Source organism: Orcinus orca, chromosome 20 (genome assembly GCF_937001465.1).
Source record: "Orcinus orca chromosome 20, mOrcOrc1.1, whole genome shotgun sequence".
NCBI classification, from domain to species: domain Eukaryota; kingdom Metazoa; phylum Chordata; class Mammalia; order Artiodactyla; family Delphinidae; genus Orcinus; species Orcinus orca.
In genome coordinates, this window is record NC_064578.1 from 41858019 (window position 1) to 41881779 (window position 23761).

The following is a 23761-nucleotide window of genomic DNA, read 5'->3' on the forward strand; positions in this document are numbered from 1 at the left end:
AACTTGTAAAGGAGTGAAGCTGACCAGAGATTTACACACAAAATATGAGAAAGAGTCCTTTCATTTTCCCCACAGCACTCCCATGTTTCTTGAAATACATGACCCTTTTGACTAGTTTTCCTCTTTCCTCCTTTTGATAGAGACACTGGTATGAGAAATCTTTCTCAACTACGAAAGAACCAATGTCATGAGAGCCATGAGAAAAGGTGGTGGAAAGGGTCCGCCTCAGTGCTGGGAGAGGCATCAGGGAGGGGTGGGGCCTGCAGCATGTGCCCCAAAGGCTACTCTGCCCGACTGGGCTGCTGCTCTATGGGAGTTTCAGCCCAAGGATACTATCAATTTCAATATCTAGGGAAACCCAGAGAAGTCTCCTGATTTTTAACTGTTGACTTAGAACAACCAAAACAAGCCCAAAAATTCCACCGTGTGGGTCAAACTAACACTGCTTACGCCCTGGGTCTAGCCCAAAGGCTACCCACCAGTTTACAACCTCTGGACTTTGTCTTGCTAGAAAATTCCTCCTGGGGAGTAAGAAGTAGGGACACCAGAGATTCCACTCCCCGCAAGACCCTAACCTGACAGAGGCTTCTGGAAAGCCACAGGCTCTGCAGCCCATTCTCACCAGGGCCCCCGGGGGAAGGTAGGCCAGCTAATGGGGTATGGCCAAAGCCAGCTCCAGCCGCAGCCAGTGCAGGGGAGATGCCTCCCACTGCCAGAGCGTGAAGGCCTGCTGCACCCCCGGCGTGGCTCACGCCCTCCTCCTTTTGAGCTCCTTTGGGGGGCTCAACTTGACAGTGAATCCACAGGCAACCCAAACCTTCCTCTCCTTTTCTTCTGGGCCTGAGCCATTTCAGTGGCACCCTGCATCTCAGGGTCAATCAGACAGCTCTCGTTCAGCTGTGCAGAAGGAGCCAGCGCACGTCTCCCTTCGGGAAACCGGAGGCAACTTAGAGTCTCTGGCCCATGTTTTTATGGGCTCCACAGGGTCAGCACATCTGAAGGGCAAGAGCCCACAGTCATGGATGGAGAAGGGGCCACGATGGAAGGGGCTCTCTAAGACCACAGACGCGGTGGCCAAGTTATAAATGAGCGTAATAAGGGAGGAGCAGAGCTTCCGGAAGGGGGTGACAGGAAGTGAATGAGAAGACAAGCTTGCGAACTTTCCACCGACGCAGAAGTGGGGATTATGAGAGAAAAGAGGAGAGCCCCGAGGCAGGGACAACCCCAGGCCTGTCTACACAGCTGCTGGCACCCAGTGGGTCACCATGTTAGCTCCTGTAACCGAGAAGGAAGTCACAGAGAGACCAGGCAGTGAAATCTGTCCGGGGTGACGTGATATATAATTACAGGTCTCAGAAAACATGACCCAAGGGGATAAATGCCTGTCCCTGGGGAGAGACCAGCAGGACAAGAGACAGGAAATACAGAGCGTGTGACATTCTCACTTGACTGTGCACGCGGCCACTGCCTCTGGCCTGTCCTGGCTGGTGGCCCAGCTGTTCCTGACTCCACAGGGCTGCTGCTGGCATCACCGGAACTGTCACCTGGATCAGTCAACAGGCTGCGTCCTCCTCCACCTCGTCTGCTCTGTGTCGAGGTGTGACTGCTTCTCTGCTCTACCTTTCACTGGCTTAGGTCAGAATACACCTTATCTGAGTCTTGCCACTTGAGTTGCGCTGCCCTCCGCACCCACCCGTGCTGCCTGGCTGAAGAGCTGTCGGCTAACACGAGGCCCTTCTTAAGGAGCCACTTTTCAAGGAGCCACCTCCAGGGCCTTCCACCCAGCTGGTGAGGCTAGTGGGACCCATGACTCCCAAAGCATGGCTGAAGCACAGAACCGAGAGAGATCCTCAGGAAATACTACTGTGCTCAAGTCCTAAAAACATCAGGCAAGAAAATTAGAAGCTCCCTACAAAAGAGAAAGAATATGATTGGCCTAAGATCTCCAGCAACAATGGAGGGAACGTTTTCATAGAACAGAGATTCAATACCCAGTAAAGCCCTCCTTCACATAGGAGGCAACGCAAGGACTCTCCAATGTGCGGGGTCAAATTAAATGCTTTAGAGGAAAGGGAAAACGCAGTACAAAATAGGGGTCCACACTGGATTCAGTAAGACAGTGCCATCTAAATAACTGTTATTAAAATGATTAACTTCTTAACACCAACTTTCCAACGACAAACAAAATTTTCTTTCAAAGCCAGAACAAGAACCAGAAAGCACCAAAGGAGACTCTGGATGAAAAACCAAACATACTGGTCATCACCACAGACGCGAATGGCCCTCCTGACACTGGGAGGGGCTCAATTTGGAACAAGTAAACTGCAACCAATGAACAAAATTCAAAGTAAAGGAGTAAGCAAAGATACACCAGGAAAATGCAACAAAAGTAAACATTTAATAGCAAAACCAGTATCAGTTAAAGTCAGATTCAAGATAAAAAGGATTAATCAGGTCAAAATGGTTCTTAAAAGCTGTAAAAAGGTAAAATGTCACAATAAAGTCTTAATCATCAACCTTTATACGTCAAACAACTTGGGATGGAAATGAATAAAACAAAAGCTACTAAGAATCACAAAGGGGAATTCATCAAACCACCTCTCTTAATCTTAAATATACAAAAATAAGGAAGGAGGCAGAGGACTGGAATAAGGTAAGAAATCTGATTTCATGTACACCAAAGTACACTCTACTTTTGTTTATTAAAAAATAAACATTTTCGGGCTTCCCTGGTGGCGCAGTGGTTGAGAGTCCACCTGCCGATGCAGGGGACGCGGGTTCGTGCCCCGGTCTGGGAGGATCCCACGTGCCGCGGAGCGGCTGGGCCCGTGGGCCATGGCCGCTGAGCCTGCGCGTCCGGATCCTGTGCTCCGCAGCGGGAGAGGCCACGGCAGTGAGAGGCCCGCGTACCGCAAAAAAAAATAAATAAATAAATAAAAAAATAAACATTTTCCAGTATTCCATAAAAGACTGACAAAGAATATGTCTAAACAGGCCACAAAGAAATATCTCAAAATTTACATAGACTATAACCTCTCACTATAAAGGTGATAAAACCAGAAACTAATAATAAAAAGTTAACAAAACACACATCTACCTAGAAACGAAAAGAAATGCTCTTAGTTCGTTTCTTGGGTTAAAAAACAAATCCATCAAAACCTCTTAGGATATGGTCAAAGCAGCATTAAAAAATATATTAGCTAAAATTCACTTACTACTGAAGAGGAAAAAATAAAAAACTAAGATTCAACTAAACAAGTTAAAAGATGGATGTTCAAAACAAGGTCAGGAAGGGGGGGAGAAAGAAATCAATAATAAAACTGGGAATCCATGAGTTAGACAAGCAGAACCAATAAATACATTTAATAACTGATTTTATGAAAATACCAATAAAACTGGTATAATTCTGGAAATGCTAATCAATAGAAAAAGAACACAAACACATAATGTTAGGAATGAGAAAGGAAATACAACTACAGTTATAGAGAATTTCTTAGCGGGGTGGGGAGCTGCGCTATGTGGCTTGCAGGACCTTCGTTCCCTGACCACAGGTCAAACCTGGGCCTGGGGAAGTGAAAGCACTGGGTCCTAACCACTGGACCGCCAGGGAATGCCCTAGAGCACATATTTTTTAAAATTAAGAGAGTAAAATTGATAACTCGGTTCTAAGAAGTTTAAAATTCTTGATGAAAATAAAAATTTTCCAGGAAAAACTTGAAAAGGTATCAAAGAAATTCTCCCCAAAGTAACAGTAGGTTCTGACAGCTTCAAAAGACTTCTTTATACCTTCAAGGAACAGACAGCCCCTATGCTTTCTAAATTGTTCCAAAAAATGGAAAAACGTGGAGAGCTTCCCAGATCGTGATCTCAAAAACTCTCATCTTAAAATATGACTAAGAAGTTAAAAAAAAAAAAGTCTACCTCAATCCCCTATTTTGAACCTATATACAATGCCAGTAAAATAACATCAGAACAATCATTACGTCCTATACACTAATGATAAAAAATCTGAAAGAGAAATTAAGGAAACACTCCCGTTTACCACTGCAACAAAAAGAATAAAATACCTAGGAATAAACCTACCTAAGGAGACAAAACACCTGTATGCAGAAATCTATAAGACACTGATGAAAGAAATTAAAGATGATACAAACAGATGGAGAGATATACCATGTTCTTGGGTCAGCGGAATCAACACTGTGAAAATGACTATACTACCCAAAGCAATCTACAGATTCAATGCAATCCCTATCAAACTACCAATGGCATTTTTCACAGAACTAGAACAAAAAACTTCACAATTTGTATGGAAACACAAAAGACCCCGAAAAGCCAAAGCAAACTTGAGAATGAAAAACGGAGCTGGAGGGCTTTCCTGGTGGCTCAGTGGTTGAGAGTCCACCTGCCAATGCAGGGGACATGGGTTCGTGCCCCGGTCCAGGAGGATCCCACAAGCAGCGGAGTGGCTGGGCCCATGAGCCGTGGCCACTAAGCCTGCGCGTTCGGAGCCTGTGCTCCGCGGCAGGAGAGGCCACGACAGTGAGAGGCCCGCGTACCGCAAAAAAAAAAAAAACTGGAGCTGGAGGAATCAGGCTCCTGGACTTCAGACTATACTACAAAGCTACAGTAATCAAGACAGTATGGTACTGGCACAAAAACAGAAATATAGATCAATGGTACAGGATAGAAAGCCCAGAGATAAACCCATGCACATATGGTCACCTTATTTTTGATAAAGGAGGCAAGAATATACAATGGAGAAAAGACAGCCTCTTCAATAAGTGATGCTGGGAAAACTGGACAGCTACATGTAAAAGAATGAAATTAGAACACTTCCTAACACCATACACAAAAATAAACTCAAAATGGATTAAAGACTTAAATGTAAGGCCAGACACTATAAAACTCTTAGAGGAAAACATAGGCAGAACACTCTATGACATAAATCTAAGCAAGATCCTTTTTGACCCACTTCCTAGAAAAATGGAAATAAAAACAAAAATAAACAAATGGGACCTAATGAAACTTAAAAGCTTTTGCACGGCAAAGGAAACCATAAACAAGACGAAAAGACAACCTTCAGAATGGGAGAAAATATTTGCAAGTGAAGCAACTGACAAAGAATTAATCTCCAAAATTTACAAGCAGCTCATGCAGCTCAATATCAAAAAAACAAACAACCCAATCCAAAACCAGGCAGAAGACCTAAATAGACATTTCTCCAAAGAAGATATACAGATTGCCAACAAATACATGAAAGGATGCTCAACATCATTAATCATTAGAAAAATACAAATCAAAACTACAATGAGTTGACCACCTCACACCAGTCAGAATGGCCATCATCAAAAAATATACAAACAATAAATGCTGGAGAGGGTGTAGAGAAAAGGGAACCCTCTTGCACTGTTGGTGGGAATGTAAATTGATACAGCCACTATGGAGAACAGTATGGAGGTTCCTTAAAAGACTAAAAATAGAACTACCATATGACCCAGCAATCCCACTACTGGGCACATACCCTGAGAAAATCATAATTAAAAAAGAGTCATGTACCAAAATGTTCATTGCAGCTCTATTTACAATAGCCAGGACATGGAAGCACCCTAAGCGTCCATCGACAGATGAATGGATAAAGAAGATGTGGCACGTATATACAATGGAATATTACTCAGCCATAAAAAGAAACGAAATTGAGTTATTTGTAGTGAGGTGGATGGACCTAGAGACTGTCATACAGAGTGAAGTAAGTCAGAAAGAGAAAAACAAATACTGTATGCTAATGCATACATATATATATGGAATCTAGGGGCAGGACAGGAATAAAGACGCAGATGTAGAGAATGGACTTGAGGACACGGGGAGGGGGAAGGGTAAGCTGGGACGAAGTGAGAGAGTGGCATGGACATATACGCACTATCAAATGTAAAATAGATAGCTCATGGAAAGCAGCTGTATAGCACAGGGAGATCAGCTCAGTGCTTTGTGACCACCTAGAGGGGTGCGATAGGGAGGGTGGGAGGGAGATGCAAGAGGGAGGAGATATGGGGATATATGTATATGTATAGCTGATTCACTTTGTTATAAAGTAGAAACTAACACACCATTGTAAAGCAAGTATACTCCAATAAAGATGTTAAATAAATAAATACATAAAACAATCATTATGATGCTTACTAGATATACTGTTCTATATACTATACATATATTAATTCACCAAATCCTCCCAACTATCCTATTAAGTGCTATTATTATCCTTTCTTCCAGATGAGGAAACTGAGGCACAGTAAGTGGCGCAACTGGGACCCAAACCCAGGACACCAGTCTCTAGAGACCGTTCCCTAAGCTCTAAAGTGGACTGCCTCCCCATTTCAATCCTGCAGCTTATTAAAGTAGTAATCCACCACAACAAAGTAGGGTGTGCCGGGGATGCCCGGCTGGCTCTGCACCAGGAAGTCTAGTCATAAAATTAATCTAAGGAACACCCAGTGCCCAATCTTGGTGTCTGATACCATGATCCAATAAAAGGAACGAGAGCTCCTCGGAGCAATGGCTGATTCAAGGGCTGGAGCAAGGGATATACAAGATGAGCCTGGAGGACCCTGCAGTGCCAGAAACTAAGAAGGTGTTCAAAAAGCAAAATTAGGCAGTGTGTCAGCCTGTGTGGAAGAGTCCCCAGCGGCCAAGCTGGAACAATTTAAGCAACAAAATAATGTATTGATAATATTGGTGTATAACCCAAAGTAGAAAACATATATCTATGAGTCCATACAGATATAAGTAAATAAACGATTGAATAAATAAACAGGAGACAGGAGACAAACCTTCCGTACAGAAGAATTACAAATAGTGTATGTAGATAATTCCCCGCTCAAGGAGATAGAGTATAACTCCCCACTCCTTAAGTGTGGGCTGTGTATTCTGCCTTCTGAAAAATACAGTATGGAAAGGGGGAAAACAAGTACGTTTACAATGGAGAAACTTGACAAATACCAGCTCAGTTAGGTGATCAAGGTCAACATCAATGATAAGTCAGTTCACTAACCTGTACCCTTGAAACAATGAGATATCCAAGTGGCACTTTACCTCTGGGGTCCTCCTCCCAATGACACATATCTCCAATCTAACCATGACAAAAACATCAGAAAAGCTAAAACTGAGGGACGGTCTACAAAATACCTGACCTGTACCCCTCAAAACTGTTAAGGTCACTGCAAACAAGGAAAGTCAGAGAACTGGCCACAGCCCAGGGCAGCCGAAATGTAATGTGGGATCCTGGGTGGGATCCTGGAACAGAAAAAGGTTATTAGGTAAAAGCTAAGGAAAGTGGAATAAAGTATGGACTTTTGATAATAATAACATATCAACACGGTTCATGGACTTCCCTGGTGGTGCAGTGGTTGGGAGTCTGCCTGCCAATGCAGGGATCATGGGTTCGATCCCTGGTCCGGGAAGATCCCACATGCCGCAGAGCAACTAAGCCCATGTGCCGCAACTACTGAAGCCCGCGCACCCTAGAGCCAGCACACCGCAACTACTAAGCCTGTGTGCTGCAACTGCTGAAGCCCACACACCTAGAGCCTGTGCTCTGCAACAAGAGAAGCCACCGCAATGAGAAGCCCGCGCACCGCAACAAAGAGTAGCCCCTACTCATCGCAACTAGAGGAAGCCCACACACAGCAACAAAGACCCAACACAGACACAAAAAAACAAAACAAAAACAAAAAAAACACTGTTCATGAGTGGTGACAATGGATCACAATCACATTAACAACAGGGGAAAAAGAGAACTGTCTGTAATATTCCTGTAACTTTTCTGTGATCTAAACCTGTTCTAAAGTCAAAAGTTTATCAATTGCTTAAAACACAGACACACAAGGCTGATAAAATTCAACATCCTTTCCTGATAAAATCTCCTAGTAAGCCAGGAAGAAGACACTACTTCCTTAAACTTACAATAAATATTTATCGAAAATCAACAGCACCACTTTCAATGGTGAAACACTAGAGGCAAATCCATGAAGATGCCTGCTGGCACCACTGTTACCTAATGGGTTCTCCAGGGGCAATTCCCCCGGCATCTGAAAAGAAAAGGTCTATTTCTGTTGGCTTTGCCCCCCAAAAGCTCTAATTAGGGCTGCATCAACCAGGGTGCACATTTGCAGGAAGTCCTTCCCTCTGGTTCTTTGCCCAGCTTTCTGGCTGGATATCACGCTAGTTTATGTCCTAAATGTGCCCATTTCTCAGTTACTTTTTTTTTTTTCTTTTTTTTTCGGTACGCGGGCCTCTCACTGTTGTTGCCTCTCCCATTGCGGAGGACAGGCTCCGGACGCACAGGCTCAGCGGCCATGGCTCACGGGCCCAGCCGCTCCACGGCATGCAGGATCCTCCCGGACCAGGGCACGAACCTGAGTCCCCTGCATCGGCAGGCGGACTCCCAACCACTGCGCCACCAGGGAAGCCCCTCAGTTACTTTTTAAGCAAAATGAGCTATCCGGGCTTTAAGCCACAGATCCCTACGACCCCTAAGACCCAGCTATACTCCCAGACACCGGGCTCTGCAGAATCTGTTGGTTCTCCTCTCTGATGTCAGGTCTGCAGACAGAGCAGGCTGGGTGGGCACATAGGACCTGCCCTGCCTGGTATCCGGGGGCCCAGGATGAGGTAAAGCCTGCTCAAAAGCCCAGGAATTCTCCACCCAAGACGGCCCTGACTCTTCTGTCAGAAAGGGCTCAGCTCCAATACACCGAGGTGTGGCGGGGTGCAGGACTCATGGGCTGCCTTCCTGAGGGGTGCACCAAACAGATGGGGGTTTCCTGACCCTTTCGTGGTGGGCTGGCAGGAAAGCCGCAGCAGCCGCGCAAGGCGAGGCAAAGAGCTAGCTGGGCCGCACCCAGACCTGGGGGTCTCAGCAGGCCAGGCGCAGCCTAATCCCTCAACGTGGCCAGCGAGAGTGAGTGACGTGTCTGCTGTGGAGGGTGCAGGGCACTCACTGCCCAGACAGTGACCAGGCCCACGGCGGAGGGCCCATCACAGCTGTTCTTACCCAGGGGCTCTGGTCTCAGTGGTTGCCTGGACCCAGACCTGCCGCAAAGACCCCAGGCAAAATCTAGCACCTGCCTGAGGTAGATAACTGAGGGCAGCCTCCCTGAGGCCCAAGCTTGCCTAGGTTGAGACCAGATTACGTTGGACGTGTCCAGGGAACATCTCCAGGACCTCCAGGAAAGCGGGAAGTAATGAGGGCCTCCTGGTGCTGTGCCTCACCAACGACACCTGGATCCCAGCATGACCCATGGGGGTGCTCAGAGGTACACAGGGCCATGTCGGACCACCACACCCAGCAGGCCAGGCAGAGAGAGACCCAGAGTGAGAGGAGGGCCACGCAGGCCCAGGCGTCTAAGAGACGGCCCCGCAGGGGTTACAGCGCACCAGGAGGGATGAGCAGAGAAAGAAGAGGATGCTAACCTGAGAGCAGGAGATGCAGCTCCTGCAGATCTGACAGAGAAGCTGGTCCAGACGAGAAGCGGGTGGGGTGGCAATGCCAAGGGTGAGGGGTGGGCTCAGGGGCAGCTGTGCTGCGGAGGCCTGGGCGGGAGAGACAGAAAAGGTCGGACACACCCGCCTACGCTCGCTGCAGACACAATCACCACGGCTTAGTAGGGGTGCAGGGTTTCCTGTAAACTCTCCCACCTTCCAATTACCCTCACTACAGTTAAATCTTCTAATCCTCAGGAAAAACAAAAGGACAGGCCTCTTTTAACAAGAACACAGCAAGGATTTTTGCAGCCTGCTCCCCGGGCGGGTAATCTGAAAAATCAACCACCGATCAAGCCGCTGATCCAGCACCACGTGGCTCGGATGGAATCTGTGCGCGAGTGCTATGTGCATGTGATGCGGGACATGTGTGTGTGTGGTATGTGGTGGGAGTGGTGGGAGTGTGTGTGTGTGTGTGTGTGTGTGTGGTTTGGAGTGTATGTGTGTGGTGTGTGTGTGTGTGGTGTGTGGTATGAGTGGGTGGTGGGGAGTGTTTGTGTTTTTGTGTTTGTTTTGGGGAATGTGTGTGTGTGTGTGAGTGTATGGTATGGGTGGTGGGGAGTGTGTGTGTGTGTGTGTGTGTGGTATGTGTGTGTGTGTGTGTGTGTGTTTTGGAGTGTGTGTGTGTGTGTGTGTGGTATGTGGCGTGAGTAGTGGGGGCTTGTCTGTAGGGGGGAGACCCCCACCCTGCAGCCCTGGGGAGAAGACCCTCAGGCCTGGCCCTGTCTCCCCGCCCCCAATCCGGGCCCAGTGGCCACACTGAACACACAGATTCCTGACTCGCTCCTTCCGGCCAAAGGGGAGAAGAAAGCAAGGCGACTCTGAGCACGGAGTAGCCCCGCCGTGCGGTTCAGCATTAACAAGTGACTGAAAGAAGTGAGAGAGCGGCATGGACATATACACACCACCAGATGTAAAATCCATAGCTGGTGGGAAGCAGCCGCATAGCACAGGGAGATCAGCTCGGTGCTTTGTGACCGCCTGGAGGGTGGGATAGGGAGGGTGGCAGGGAGGGAGACGCAAGAGGGAAGAGATATGGGGATATATGTATGTGTATAACTGATTCACTTTGTTATAAGGCAGAAACTAACACACCATGTAAAGCAATTATACTCCAATAAAGATTTAGAAAAAAAAAGACAAAGAAAACAGGAGACTCTTATTGTGGGCTGATGCCTGTGATGGAGCACAGGGAAACCCAGGCCTTGACAGGGGCCTCCAGATGCAGTCCGGTTGTGTGCCAAGAAGGACGCCAGCCGGGGGAGGAGGACAACGCCGTGCTGTCCCCTAGTATACCTCACAGACCCCTCTGCCTGTTAAATGACTCCCACACTCCCCGCGGGAGCTGCCGGGAAAGGGCCCGAAATGCCCCGTTCACAGCTTGGAGAGAAAGAGAGCGTCATTTCAGGTAAGGTCCCAGACTGTCAAAAACATCAAGTTATTAATCTCCTTGTGGCAAATGTGAACTGGGAGCTGCTTACACAGCCAATTGAGCATGCTCTAAATTAGTGTTTGCCAGTAATTGATTCAGCTGCCAGCCCCATGCCAGCCGGCTGTAAGCCGGTGACGCCACGAACATTAAGTAACACGAGGAGGTAAGATGCATCGCCTGGTTGGGCTGCAGTCAGATGCCATTAGCACCCGATTTACCCAAACATTAACGTCTTATTGGTTTAACACAATTCACCACACCTCAATTGCAGAAACTGATTTTCATGTTCCCTGGAACCCTGCTCGCAGGCACAGCACAGAGGAGGAGTCTTAATAAATACCACCAGCTGGCTTCCTTGTTTCTAACATGCCTTCCAGATTTTATAACAAACCTTTGATGATAAAACAAAAAGATGAGGCTTACAACTGGGTCTCCTGGCCAGCGGCCCTTGTCTGAGTCTGAGCGCCGTTGTGCCGGTGATATGCCCGCCTCCCAGAAAATCAGCCCCAATCCCCCCCCCACCCCCACCCCCAGGAATCCCTGCCCTTCCTGCCCTGTGTCCCTCCGTGGGGCTGGAGCTGGCCATGCTCTCAGCAGAACGTCCGGAAGGTTCTAGGGATACTCTTCTAAGCCAGGGGTCGGTGGCCTGCCCGGGAGTCGCTGCCCTGGACCATCCTGGGCATCGGTCCAGCCTGTGTTAAGGAGGCCACACCTCCTGGGGAGCCCCCACCTGCTTTAGACATGATCTCATACTCCTACTTGGTTAAGAGAAGAATGCTGAAGTCCACAGCGGGAGAGAAGACAGGAAAAAGTAGCTCAGGACATTTTCTTCTCTCTCCTGCCCATCCATCTAAGCCGCCCACACGTATTTCCTGATACCAACTGTGGGGCAGACACTGCAGATTAACGAGATGGGGCCTCCGAGAGAAAGTTCCCAGGCTCCAAGGACACAGGCCACAAAACAGCATCCCAGGCTACCTGGGCAGTGACATGCCTGCGGGGACAGAGAAAGTGACGTCGGCCCCCTCACCACTACAGACGCCCCCGGGCTCAGGCTGGCACTGGCAGTGGGTGATGCCCTCCTCAAATCTGGCCAGGGACACCTCAATGTCCCGGGAGGACCATCTTCCCACTGTCTCCAGGGGGTGACACCATCTGCCTCCCAGGGTCACCCCTCCTACCTGCCCTTCGGGAACAGACTCTGTCTCTTGTCCTCATCATCTCTGCCTCAGCTTTTAAAACCCCTCCCCACACTCCACCCCAGGAACCCCCCTGCTCTCAGGTCTCAGGGACCCAGAGATCAGATGGCCCCCCTGCCGGGCTGAGGGTGCGAGGGTAGCCACTGCTTCCCCCCTGTACCCCCTACGGCCAGCCACAGGGGGTGCACAACAGGGCACACACCTGGCACGTTGAGCTGGATTAATGCCACTCAGCGCCCTCAGGGCAGCTGCTTCTGGCCCAGAGCCTCAGGATCATTCCTCCAAGGGCCGCCCCTGGTCCACAGAGGAGGCAGCGGTGGGGCCAACCTGGGACGCAGGGTGGAGCGGAAGGCTGGGCAATTTGCAGACAAAAGTAAGATCTCCCCGGAGCTCAGCTCAACAAGAGGGTCTCCTCCAAACAACAGCCAACCGCAACGTGTAGACCCTGAATCCCAACTCATACAAACCAGTTCTAAAAAGATAGTTTTAGACAACATAAACTAGACATTTACAACATTAAGGATTACTGTTAACTTACTCAGATGTGATAAGGACACAGCGGTTACATGAAAAGGAAAACAATACCGTCATCCGCTGAGACACCCACTGACGTATTCACAGGTAAAATGACACCATGTCTGGGGTTTGGTTTTAAATACTCCAGGAAAACAAAACCAAACAGAAAACCCTGATGGGGACTTCGACGTTCATTATACTCTTTGACGTGCGGGTGGTGGGTATTTGAAATTCGTCATTAAAAGAAAAAAAAAGACCTCTATTACCTTGGGTTGGGAAGCAGGGAGCTGGGGGAGGTATGCTGAGTGACCAGCCCCTGGCCCAGAACTCACACCCAGGCTGATCTGGCTCTGGGACACCGAGGACGGCTCAGGCCCCTGCCAGGAGCCACCTTCAGAGCTGGACTCCCCGCAGTTCCGGGCACAATGCAGCAGTCAGCGTGGCTCCACACTGGACCAAGAGTCCTGCTCTAATTTCTCGGTCGTTTTATTTGAAGCATCAGCTGTGGGTCACTATGGGCCAATTCAGCTGGGAACAGGTTTCTGGGCCAGTGCCAATCTGAGGGACCCACTGCCCAGCCCACCTCCCTGGCAGCCCCGCAGAACTCCTCCTGTCCCAGGTGGGGGGTGGGGGCAAGGACCCGGGAATCCCAGAGCACGGAGGCAAGAGCTAGAGGGCTCTGCCCCTTCCCCCGTCCTCCTTGAGCTGAGCTGGGTCCTTGATGACTCATTTGTTCCATGCCCCCTCCTGGGCAGGCACAGCAGCGGGGCCTCCGAGGCCATGTCAACCTCTTACCTCCCAGGGTAAGGGGAGAGCAATATAGAGGCTCCCTGTTCAGGGCTCCTTTAAGGGTTATTAGACTTTGAGAAAAGCCGCCTACCCCCAAGCCACGTGATGGTGATTGTAAATGCCCAAGGTGCCCGCTGCCAACTGTCTGTACCTCGCCCTCACTCTGCACTGCTAACGTGTGGAGGCAGAGCGGGCCCTGAGGGTACCTGGGGCAGACATGGGCCCTGCAAGGTGGGGAAGGGGCAGCGGCACCAAGCTCTGACAAGGCCAGGCAGGAAAGGGCAGCCCAGGGTGGAGGGTACAAGGTAAAACGCTTTTTCGTACTCACAACACTTCTGGTAGCAAATATGTAGGTTTTCCACACTAAGCAATTGTCCACTTCTCTGTGGACACCTTCTGACACTAAGTAACTGCCACAGTTAGTGCGGACCCCACAGGCTAAGGGCTCAGTCCCACGAAACCGCCCCCTCTTCAGGCACCAACCACAAGCCCAGGCCTCCTTTACCTCTGACCCGTCGGCCTTAAATCAGGGCTTCCCACAAAACCTAGCCTCGGGTTTCCTAATTTGCTACAACGGCTCGCAGAACTCAGGAGAGTGCTTTACTTACTGATATCACTTTATTAGGAAGAATACAACTCAGGAGGAGCCAAATGGAAGAGAGGCAGAGGGCAAGGTGCGGGGGAGGGGTGTGGAGCTGCCAAACCCTCTCCAGGGATGCCAGCCTCCCAGCACCTCCACGTGGTCACCAACCTAGACGCTTTCCAAACCCTCTGGTTTAGGGCTTATGCAAGGGCCATGACCTCCTTAGATACAGGATTGATTCAATCACTGGTCAGAACTCAATCTCCATCTCTACTCCCTCTCTTCTCCCAGGAGGTCGGGGCCTCCGAGAGGCCCTCGTTAGCATAAACTCAAGGGCGGTGGAAAGGGGCTTATTGTAGAGAACAACAGATGCTCCTCTATCGGAATTTCAAAGGTTTTACAAGCTCCGTGCCAGGAACTGGGGCAGAGACCAAATACGCATTTCCTATTATGTCACAGGGGGAGAACCGGCAGCTTCGGTGTCTTCTCCCCACAGGGACTCCCACGCGGTGCAGTCACCGGTGACAGTCGGGAATGGGGGCTTCCTGCCCCGGGAGGTGGCCGGGAGGGGAGCCACTGGGGCAGTTTGGGTCTGACCCCAGGGCTTCTTCACGCTGTGGGCAGCAGCACGCTAACGGACCCCTGGGTCCTGGAGCGGGGCTGAGGAGCTGGCCAGCCCACACCCAGCGCAGCAGGGCAGCCGTGGGAAGGCCCCGGGTGGCAACAGGCTCCCTGCAGCCTAACTGGAGCTGCAGGATGATGGAGCTCTCCAGAATGCTTTGTGAGCCACTTAACCAACCCGCAACCCGGTCGTCCGAGCACAGCAGACATAATGGCAGTGTTTACACATAAAAACGGCAAAAGCTGTTTTACTAGCGGCTTTCAGAGCCTCGATAGCAGCTATTTGGTAGCTTCCTGCAAATTGCAGCAACAAAGTCCACGAGTGGAATGATGGGGCGCTAAACGACCCTGAAAAGTAATCAAAGACCATTACCATCCAACACTCTGCCAGGAGCCGGGGAGGCGGCCACAGTCGGAAGAAACATCCTCTTTGCCCACGCCGCCGAAGCCCTACTCCTAATCCCCACTCAACCCGTGTGCCAGGCTGCCGCGCCTCATCTGTTACTTGCTCGGCGAACGTAAATTACTGATTTTTACATTTTAATCTTTACCCAGAGAAACACAGCAGCTTACCTTTCCATCTCATATTCTTTCATTCCCACTTTTACAGCCTTCATTACCTGGAGGATGGATATTAAGCAAAGACATTTGTATTAAGGAGATAAGTAACACCACCTTATAAATAATGTATAGCATTTTTTCAAAAGAATCTCTTCTTTAAAAAAAAAAGAAAAGAATGATACGCGCACACAGTGGTGCAGAAATGTGACAAATTAGAACTTTTTTAAAGCTCCAAAGTCATACAGTTTATTTAAACCACTCCGGAGCACTTCTGTTCAAAAGTCGATAAACACCTTGGGAGGCAAGTGAAGATTTAGCCAAGACGTGTTTGGTGAATACTTAATGCTCAGAAGCCTATGACAACTATCCTAAGAGGTTTCCTTCCTTATAAAACGCAGAGAAAATGAACTCGGAGAAGAGATTGTGTTGCCCCCAATGACCCCCATCTGTCTCCTGACGCAACACTGCAATGTCAGTAAGCAGGTACTGGGCTATCCCAGTGGCCTGGACCCATTTCAAAAAATAAACTTCCTTATTTGCTTCTGCTCCTCAGGTAAAGTGGGAAGGTTTGGGAAAGAACCAGGTGAGGGTGTTTTCAAAACCTGGGTGATAGTAATAAACGTGCTTGAATCTTGGTTAAGGACCACAGATTCTTTCAAAGGAACTGGGACTGCCAGAACGCGAGGAGGGAAAGCTCTACTGTCCTGGAAGTCGGGACTTCTTGCTGGGAAGTTCCCTGAGGGTGGGTACCTTAAGGTGAGGACAGGCCCTCCCTGCCCTGTCCCCACTGGGGAACAGTAAACAACCAGCACTGTATCTTGGGTCTGCAGTGACACTTCCTGCCGGCTGGGGACCAGCGCCCCCCCAAGGCCGTCCACCTCGACACCGCCGTCTTGCCCTACACAGAGCAATGCTGCTTCCCCAGCCCACCCAGAACGGCAGGTCCAGTGAGCCAGCGCCCAGCTTACCTCCTGGTGGGCCTCGCTGGAAATTTTATTGGTGTAGCGCAAAACCTCCAGCTCCATGTCTGTCTTGAAGACCCGGCTGCAGAAAGGAGAAAAACGAAGCAGCAAGTCAGCGACTTCCAGCAGGAGCTGGCAGACACCTCCAGGGAAACCTCCACAGCCTGCACAGCCTGGGAAGGAGCCCAGGGCTGCAGATGGGCCGCCTGAGCAGAGGATGGGGGCAGGATGGGCCCCCAAGCCCCGGGAGTGATGAGCTACACTAAGCATGGCCCGTCCCAACCCAACGCCAGCCTCAGGAGTGCAGGCTGTTTCCAGTTACAAGATCGGGAAGCCGCTGTGGGTGGCAGAAACCCCGATTCTGTAGCCGGACACACGGTGCCTCACTGAGACTCAGTTTCCTCATCCATTAAATGGGGATACAATCCACATGGCAAGGCTGTTGGACCTCAATCTTAAGTCTGCTGACTCCCAGGGCTCCGCCCAGATGGCTGAAGAGTTCTCCCATTTCCCCCCACCACACCCACCTGTCCAGGCAGCCTTGGAAAACCATGTGACCCAGGCCCCCTGCGTGAGATAGGGTCAAGCTGGGAATGGGGATGGAGCGGTGCAACCAACAGACCCTGCCATCCTTTCAAGGCTCCACTGTACCTCCTGTCAGCTGGACTCCAGGGGGGTACTGGGGTCCTCACAATAAGCTCATGTTAATTTTGCCCAGAATTGGTTAGGTTTCTGGTCCTTGCAATCAATCTCAACCCCAAGTAAGCCTCCCGTAGAGAAGCTAAATAAATATTCTTTTTCTACTTCTACCCATTTCAAATAAGCACCTCCAGCTCACGGCATGTAAGTGGCAGTGGGCCCAGTCCTCAAGTGCATGGAGTCCTCAGTGAATCCCTCATGGCTGACGCTGCTCCCTTTGTGAAGGTGACCTGCCTTCACCAAAGCCCCCTCAAGATCGGCAAAGCGGAGTGTCACGATGGCAGATCAGCGCCTGCCCCTCCGTCCACAGCACACCCCTTGTCCAGCCACTGTCCACCTCTGAGGCCTGACGGTCCTGAGCCAGCCTCAGACGAGGTGTCTGAGGATGGCAGGGAAGGCGCTCCCACCTGCACCAGAGGCAGCTACCGGCCTGTGCTGTCTCCACGATGCCCGCGTAGGACAGCCAGCCATTCGTCGCTGGGAGGGGAGGAAGGCATTGTACAGCACAGGGACACCTTCCAGGGCATGTAGGAAAGACAAAGCCCCAATCCGCTGAGCCTTTCTCCAGATGAACATGCCTCTTTTTTCTGGGGCAGACCCTGAAGCCTAAGTTTGCTCTTTACCATCATAAAGGTGCTCTGGCTCCACCTCGGGGCGCTGGGAGCAGTTCTACCCCCCGGAGGGTGTGGTCCAAATCCACTCATAGATAACCTAGCAGCCCCTGACGCTTCCTTCCTGCCCTGCTCGGCACCAGCCCAAGGATCTGTGAGCTGGGAGCGGGTCTCTCTATTCTCCGACGCGGTGACGGTGACGACCAGAGTGACAACACAGGTGGGAACCAGGCCCAGGCTACAACCGCCTCTGACCCCCTGCCTCTCTCTTCAGCCTAGAGCCCTGCTCCAGCCCTCTAGCCACCACTCCAGACAACACTTTAGACCCCCTAGGACTTGTGCCCTTCGATCCACACAGGCTCGGCCGAACGCCCGCAAGGGATGAACCAAAGCCCAGGCCTGTGTGTGCAGGACACGGGGGCTGAGGGGGAAAGCACTCAGCTGGGCAGACGGCACAGCAAGCTGCCACCTGCCTCCACACACCCCAGCTCTGCCGGGAGTCACAGGGGGAGCGTGCAGGCTCCTCTCAACTTCCTCCACCCCGGGGCCCTCCCAGGGCTCCCTGTCACATGAACGAACTCATCCCCTACTTCCTGGAGAACACAGAAGCCAGCAGGTGGGTGTACTCTCACCTCTTCTCCAAACTCCCAAGCCTTCCCCACCCCCATCCTCCCCTCTCTCCCCGCCTACGAGGGAAGGGGTGCCCTCTTGTTAGTGAGGCTCAGCCCCCCAACACACACACATGGGCTCAGATCCCAGCCCCCAAGCGCCTCTGTGCACCTGCCACTCTTACTGGAAGCTCCATGACCACTCACCTCCCCGTCCAGCCAAGCCTTCCCCCCACCACCCAGCCACGTTTCCAGAAAGGACACCCTGACAGTCCTTGCCTCCGGAGAGGAGGGACAGCAGCTTTTACGAACCTCCTCCCCATCTTCTCACTAACCCTCTCCCCTCCCCTCTTCTCCCTTCAGCCCCTGCGACTCTGCCAGCACTGCCTCACCAACAACCCCCAGGGTGCCAAACCCAGAGGCATTCCGTGACCTCCCGCGACGCCTGCCTCTGCTGGCACGTGCTTGGCTGCTTCCCCTCCTCCAGCTCTGACAGGCCCTCCCCTCCCTGCCCCCCAGCCTTGCCGCTGCACCTGCCCCCAAAGCCCCAGCTCCGGCACAGGCCTCTCAGCTGCGTCACACCTGCAGGACCCCCCCAGGCACCTCCAGCTCAGCAGGACAGAGACTCCCACCCTTCCGCAGGCTCCCATCTCCAGCCACACCTCCCCACCTCCCACTGCTTAATGCAGACACCTGGGCACCTCCCTCTCATCCGTCCATCACTCCCACATCCAACCGACGACCAAGGGTGGCAATTCCACCTCCACAACCTCTCACGCCTCCCCTTTCTCTCTCTCCGTCCAGACCCCACTCTCTCCAGCCTGGACATCCTCTCCTGGCTCTTCTGGCCTCCAGCCCTGTCTGCTCCCCAACCACAGCTGTGGCTCTTCGGGCAATGCAAACCAGACCAGGCTTCCCTGGCTTCAAACCTTTAGTAGCCTCTAGATGTCGTCCAGATGAAGTTAAAACTCTATCCAGCGGCCAGGAGGCTCTCTAGGCCACACCCTGCCTGTCTCCACCACGTACCCCCTCACCCCCGACAGAGACTCCTCTGCCTGGAACCGGCTCCTGCACATTCATCCTCTAGCCCCTTTCTCAGAAAGCAGGGAAGGGCTCCCTCCAGCCCCCTACCAGGCTAAATCCCTCCCTCTATTCCCTGGGCAGTCTATGTGAATCCTCAGTAAGCTATCACGCTTGTAATTTCCTTTTCATTTAAGTCTCCCCGTAAAAGCCCACAGCCCTGGGGGGCAGCGTTCCAGGGCTAGAACACTGCCTGGCCCAGAGCAGACACACCGTAACTACGGGTTAGGAACAGTACCTGGGCATTGCAGCAAAGCTGGGAAACATCTTCCTTCCAACCAGGAGACAGAATGGTTCATCTCAAAAAGAAAAGGAGGCCTCCTCCACCCCGCCCTCCCTGGGCTGTTCACCAGGTCATCGTGGGATGTCGCACAGCCTGGCAGGCCCCGGTCAGGACAGGGCGTGGGGAACAGCCTCCCCAGGCCTCAGCAGTCCAAACTCCCACCACCACTGCCTCACCCCCAGCCACAAAGGCAGGAAGAGGCAGCCCCAGCCGCAGAAGCCCACTCCACAGGCTCTCCACTCGCCTCCTCCCTGCGCCGTAGGCACCCTCAGTCTTGAAAAGAGCCGGGAGAAAGACTCCATCAGGGCTTCCCAGCCCAAGGACATGTGGGGTGGTGGTTAGAAATATCATCTGCAAGGCTTCTATCCCCAGGGGAGGACGAAGGTCACCTCCTCCAGGAAGCATCAGAGGACCAAGGCTCAGGACAGGACAGCACTGATGCCACTTAAGACATCTGCACAGGATTCCCCTGGTGGTGCAGTGGTTAAGAATCCACCTGCCAATGCAGGGGACACGGGTTTGAGCCCTCGTCTGGGAAGCAGCTAAGCCCACGAGCCACAACTACTGGGCCCACGTGCCACAATTACTGAAGCCTGCCCGCCTAGAGCCCGTGCTCCGCAACAAGAGAAGCAACCACAATGAGAAGCCCCTGCACTGCAATGAAGGGTAGCCTCTGCTCGCCACAACTAGACAAAGCCCGTGCGCAGCAACAAAGACCCAAAACAGCCAAAAATAAAAGGTAATTAATTAATTAAAAAAAAAAAGACATCTGGGCAGAAGGCAACTCAGGCTCTTCCGGCAGCAAGAGGAGGTGCCCGACATGTGCAGGACCTGAGGCAGAGTCCCCAGCTCATGGCCAGGCCTGTGAGCATCACCACATCAAGGGGGCTGCTCAGGGAGAAAGGCAGCACCATGGGCAGGGGGGCGGGGGTGAAGGCACAGAGTCCCCTGCTACTGGCCTGAAATGACAAAGACTGGACCAAGCTGAGATTCATGTGTGCAATCTTTTTCTTCCTGAAATATTCACAGGTCACAAAACTGCCTCTGGGCACTAAATGAAGGATTAAGGCATCAATTAAGTGAGGTCTGAATGCTCCACTGATTAAAGTAGTAGCAAGACAGGATGAAGTATTTCCAGAATCAGTCTCTAGGCATCAAAGTGCCACAGTGTTGCACAAAACCCATTTGAAGGGACAGGAATTCCATCTCTCCCGGAGATGAACGTGCAGGGGCTTCTGCGGGAGAGGAGTGCGGGAATTCCATACCGCATGACCCCCATGGCCGTTCCTTCCCTACCCTGTGAGCCAGGGATTCAAAGGGTAAAATCCCAGCACAACAGAAGGGACAGAAAGGAAAGAGCTGGTTGGGATTACGTATCCTCAGGAAGCTCAATCCGTAAGTCCTCTCAGAGAAACCAGGGCCAGGAAGGAAACAGTGGTTCAGCCCGTGGTAAGCTGAGTGTGCCTGAGACCTGACCGGGGCCAGGCAGTCGTGAGCCACGTGCAGGGAGAGCTGGGACCAGGGCCTGACTGTTCCCACATCCTGGGTCCAGCCTCCCGGTGCACAGGAAGCCAGGTTCTCCCCACTACTCTCAGGTCCCCACTTTCCACTTGGCTTTCTCGTTGACTTAGGGTTAAATGCCTGTTCACCGGGAGACAAAGACAGCAAGCCTACTGGAATACTTTTCATATACACACCAAGACTCTTAGTCATCATCTAGGTACCTTTTCTAATTTGGGACACATTACCCCGGATGCAGGATCCTGGTGCGTGTCTGCCCCAAATCATCCACCCCTCACCGTCTCCCATGCACAGAAAGGCAGGGGAACAGCAATAGACAGCTTACCTCGCTGCCTGATGAATACACGCAGGCCACCTCCGCCCCGTGTACCTAACAGCTCTAACCCTGGCATGACACCGACTCAAGTTAACACGGCCTCACTTAAAACCCGAGAAGGTGCGTGGCAACGGCTGACGTGCTTGCTTTTCTGTGAGGCTTCCAGAGGTGCTTAACTGAAATCCACAGTGCCGAGCTATTAGACAGCACAGAGGTATCTCCTTTTATTTCCTACCCCACCTTCAGATCAATTTAATCATCTGCTGAACAGGAATGCAGAACCACAGACTAAATTATGGAAGTGAGATACGCCTGCTCTTATTAAGTTTCAACTTTTGACCTCCACGTTCAAACTGCAAGACCTAGCACAAGGAAAGAAATGATCAGCTATGATCTCATGTTTGTGGGGAAGAAGAGTATGATTAGAGAGGAATTTACAGAAAATCAGAAAGGTACTGCTTGAGAGAATGGAAAACAATAAAGCCGTCACCGAAAGGAAATGAATGACACCCAAACACAAACGAGAAGTGAAGCCTCCCCTGTGCTGGGAGAGGCTGCCTGTGGCCTCCTAATCAGACAGGCTCTGGGAAGGACCCCAAAGCCCCAGCTCAGCCGCCACCTGGGAGCTGGGGTACGTGTGGGTGGCAGGGGGTGCTGGGGGAGGCTTAGCTGCACGTCCCCAGGCCCTCCACCCCACCACACCCTGGCCTCCACGAGATCTCTTCTGTGGGTTCTGAGCAGGTTGGATGGCCAAGAATGAACCGAGAGAGAGGCTGACACGCAGGCAGCACCCCCCACTCCTCAGGGTACTCCTCAGAGCCACATGGGGCAGCATCAGAGCCTGGAACCATTGGCCTGGGCTCAGCTCCTGGCTTTTTCTTGGTCAAATCACTTTCCTGTGCCTCAGTTTGCTCACCTGTAACATGGGGATAATCAGAGTCCTACCTTATAACATAAATAAAACACCTCTTTAAATAAGGTGACGTGTGTCAAGTGCTTAGCATAGCACCTTGCATAAAGGAAGTCTCAAAAGGTGACAGCATGATTACTAGGATGTGCTGTCACTTGACTTCTGCTCTCACTCAATCCTTGAGCCATCCACCAAGGGAGACCACGACCACTCTGCAGGTGTGGAAACTGAGGCTTGCTGTTATACACTGAACACTGCGTTGCCCCCAAATTCACAGGTTGATACCTATCCCCAGTGTGATAGTATCTGGAGGCAGGATCTTTGGGGGGTGCTTAGGTCATGAGGGTGGAACCCTCATGAATGGGATTGGTACCCTTATAAAAGAGACCCTAGAGAATTCCCTCACCCCTTCTGCCATCTGAGGACACAGAAAGAAGACGGCCGTCTATGAACCAGAAAGTGGGTCCTCACCTTGGCCTTGGACCTCCCAGCCTCCAGAACTGTGAGAAATGAATTTCTGCTGCTCATAAGCCACCCGCTCTATGGTAATTGTTAGACAGCATGAATCTTCACGTCCATGCTGTGAGTTAGGCATTACTACGTCCCCATTTTATAGATGAAGAAGCTGAGGCTCAGAGAAGTTAAGTGACTTCCCGAGGTGGGTGGGCTGGGGTGAGAATTTGGATATGCCCAACTGGATAGTTTTTCCATTACCCCAGGTAACTTCTCTCCACGGGCCGAGAGGGGGGCGTTGGAAAAAGCATCCAGGACAGGGGCCCAAAGATACATCAATGAGCCATAATTTAATACCATGGAAACCCAGTCTCTCCTGTAAATGAGGGGCCTGCCCGCCATTCCACCCAGAATCCTTCCTTCAGTTCCCAGAGGAGGGCGATGACGGTGACTCACGTGGCTCCCACCGAGAATGACGGCAGTCACTACAGAGGCCAGAACACACGCTGCTAAAACACACCCCTGAGGCAGTAAGGACAATGTGACATTTCTAAAATAGTTCTACTGCCATCAAATGCCAAATAAGTCCTTTCTGCTGCTGGCTTTAATAAAACTGGGAAGTATCTTATTAACGCAGAATCTACCTCAGCGCCTTGGAAATGTCACCAGAATTAAAGCACGCTCGTCCCAAAGTGACAAACTAATGGCTTGTCCCTCAGGAGATGCTGGGGTGCACAACCCAGCCCTGGTCTCCAAAGCACTCAGAATGTAAGCGGCCACAAGGGATGCCACATCTGGGACACAGGTGGACGCGGTCCCTGAGTATCCAGGGTTTATTCTTCTGCCAGCTGGGGGCTATGGAAGGGCCAGGCATTTGTTACTTCATCAAAACAAGAAGAGGTGGCTGTGAACTGGAAGGACACAAGCCCCCACGCTCACAGTGTGCGGCCAGGATGGGCACCGGGTCAGGGCTGCCGACAGAGCTGCTGGCCCGCCCACCCTCCAGCTCTCGCAAGGGTCAGTATCGATGCCTGTCGACAGCCCTCAGATCTTCGCCTCTGGCCCAGCCTCTCTCCCGCCGGC

At 51.4% G+C, this 23761-nt stretch overlaps 1 protein-coding gene across 1 annotated transcript in view; it reads right to left on the bottom strand.

Annotated features, from left to right (window-relative positions):
- Positions 1-23761, bottom strand: part of PEPD (peptidase D) — a 114503-nt gene that overhangs the window by 53802 nt on the left and 36940 nt on the right. Inside the window, exons 8-9 of the mRNA XM_004284143.3 lie at positions 16204-16279; positions 15248-15294 (exon numbers count right to left, since the gene is read on the bottom strand). Of these exons, the coding sequence (XP_004284191.1) occupies positions 15248-15294; positions 16204-16279 (123 nt within the window). The remainder of the gene's footprint in view (positions 1-15247; positions 15295-16203; positions 16280-23761) is intronic.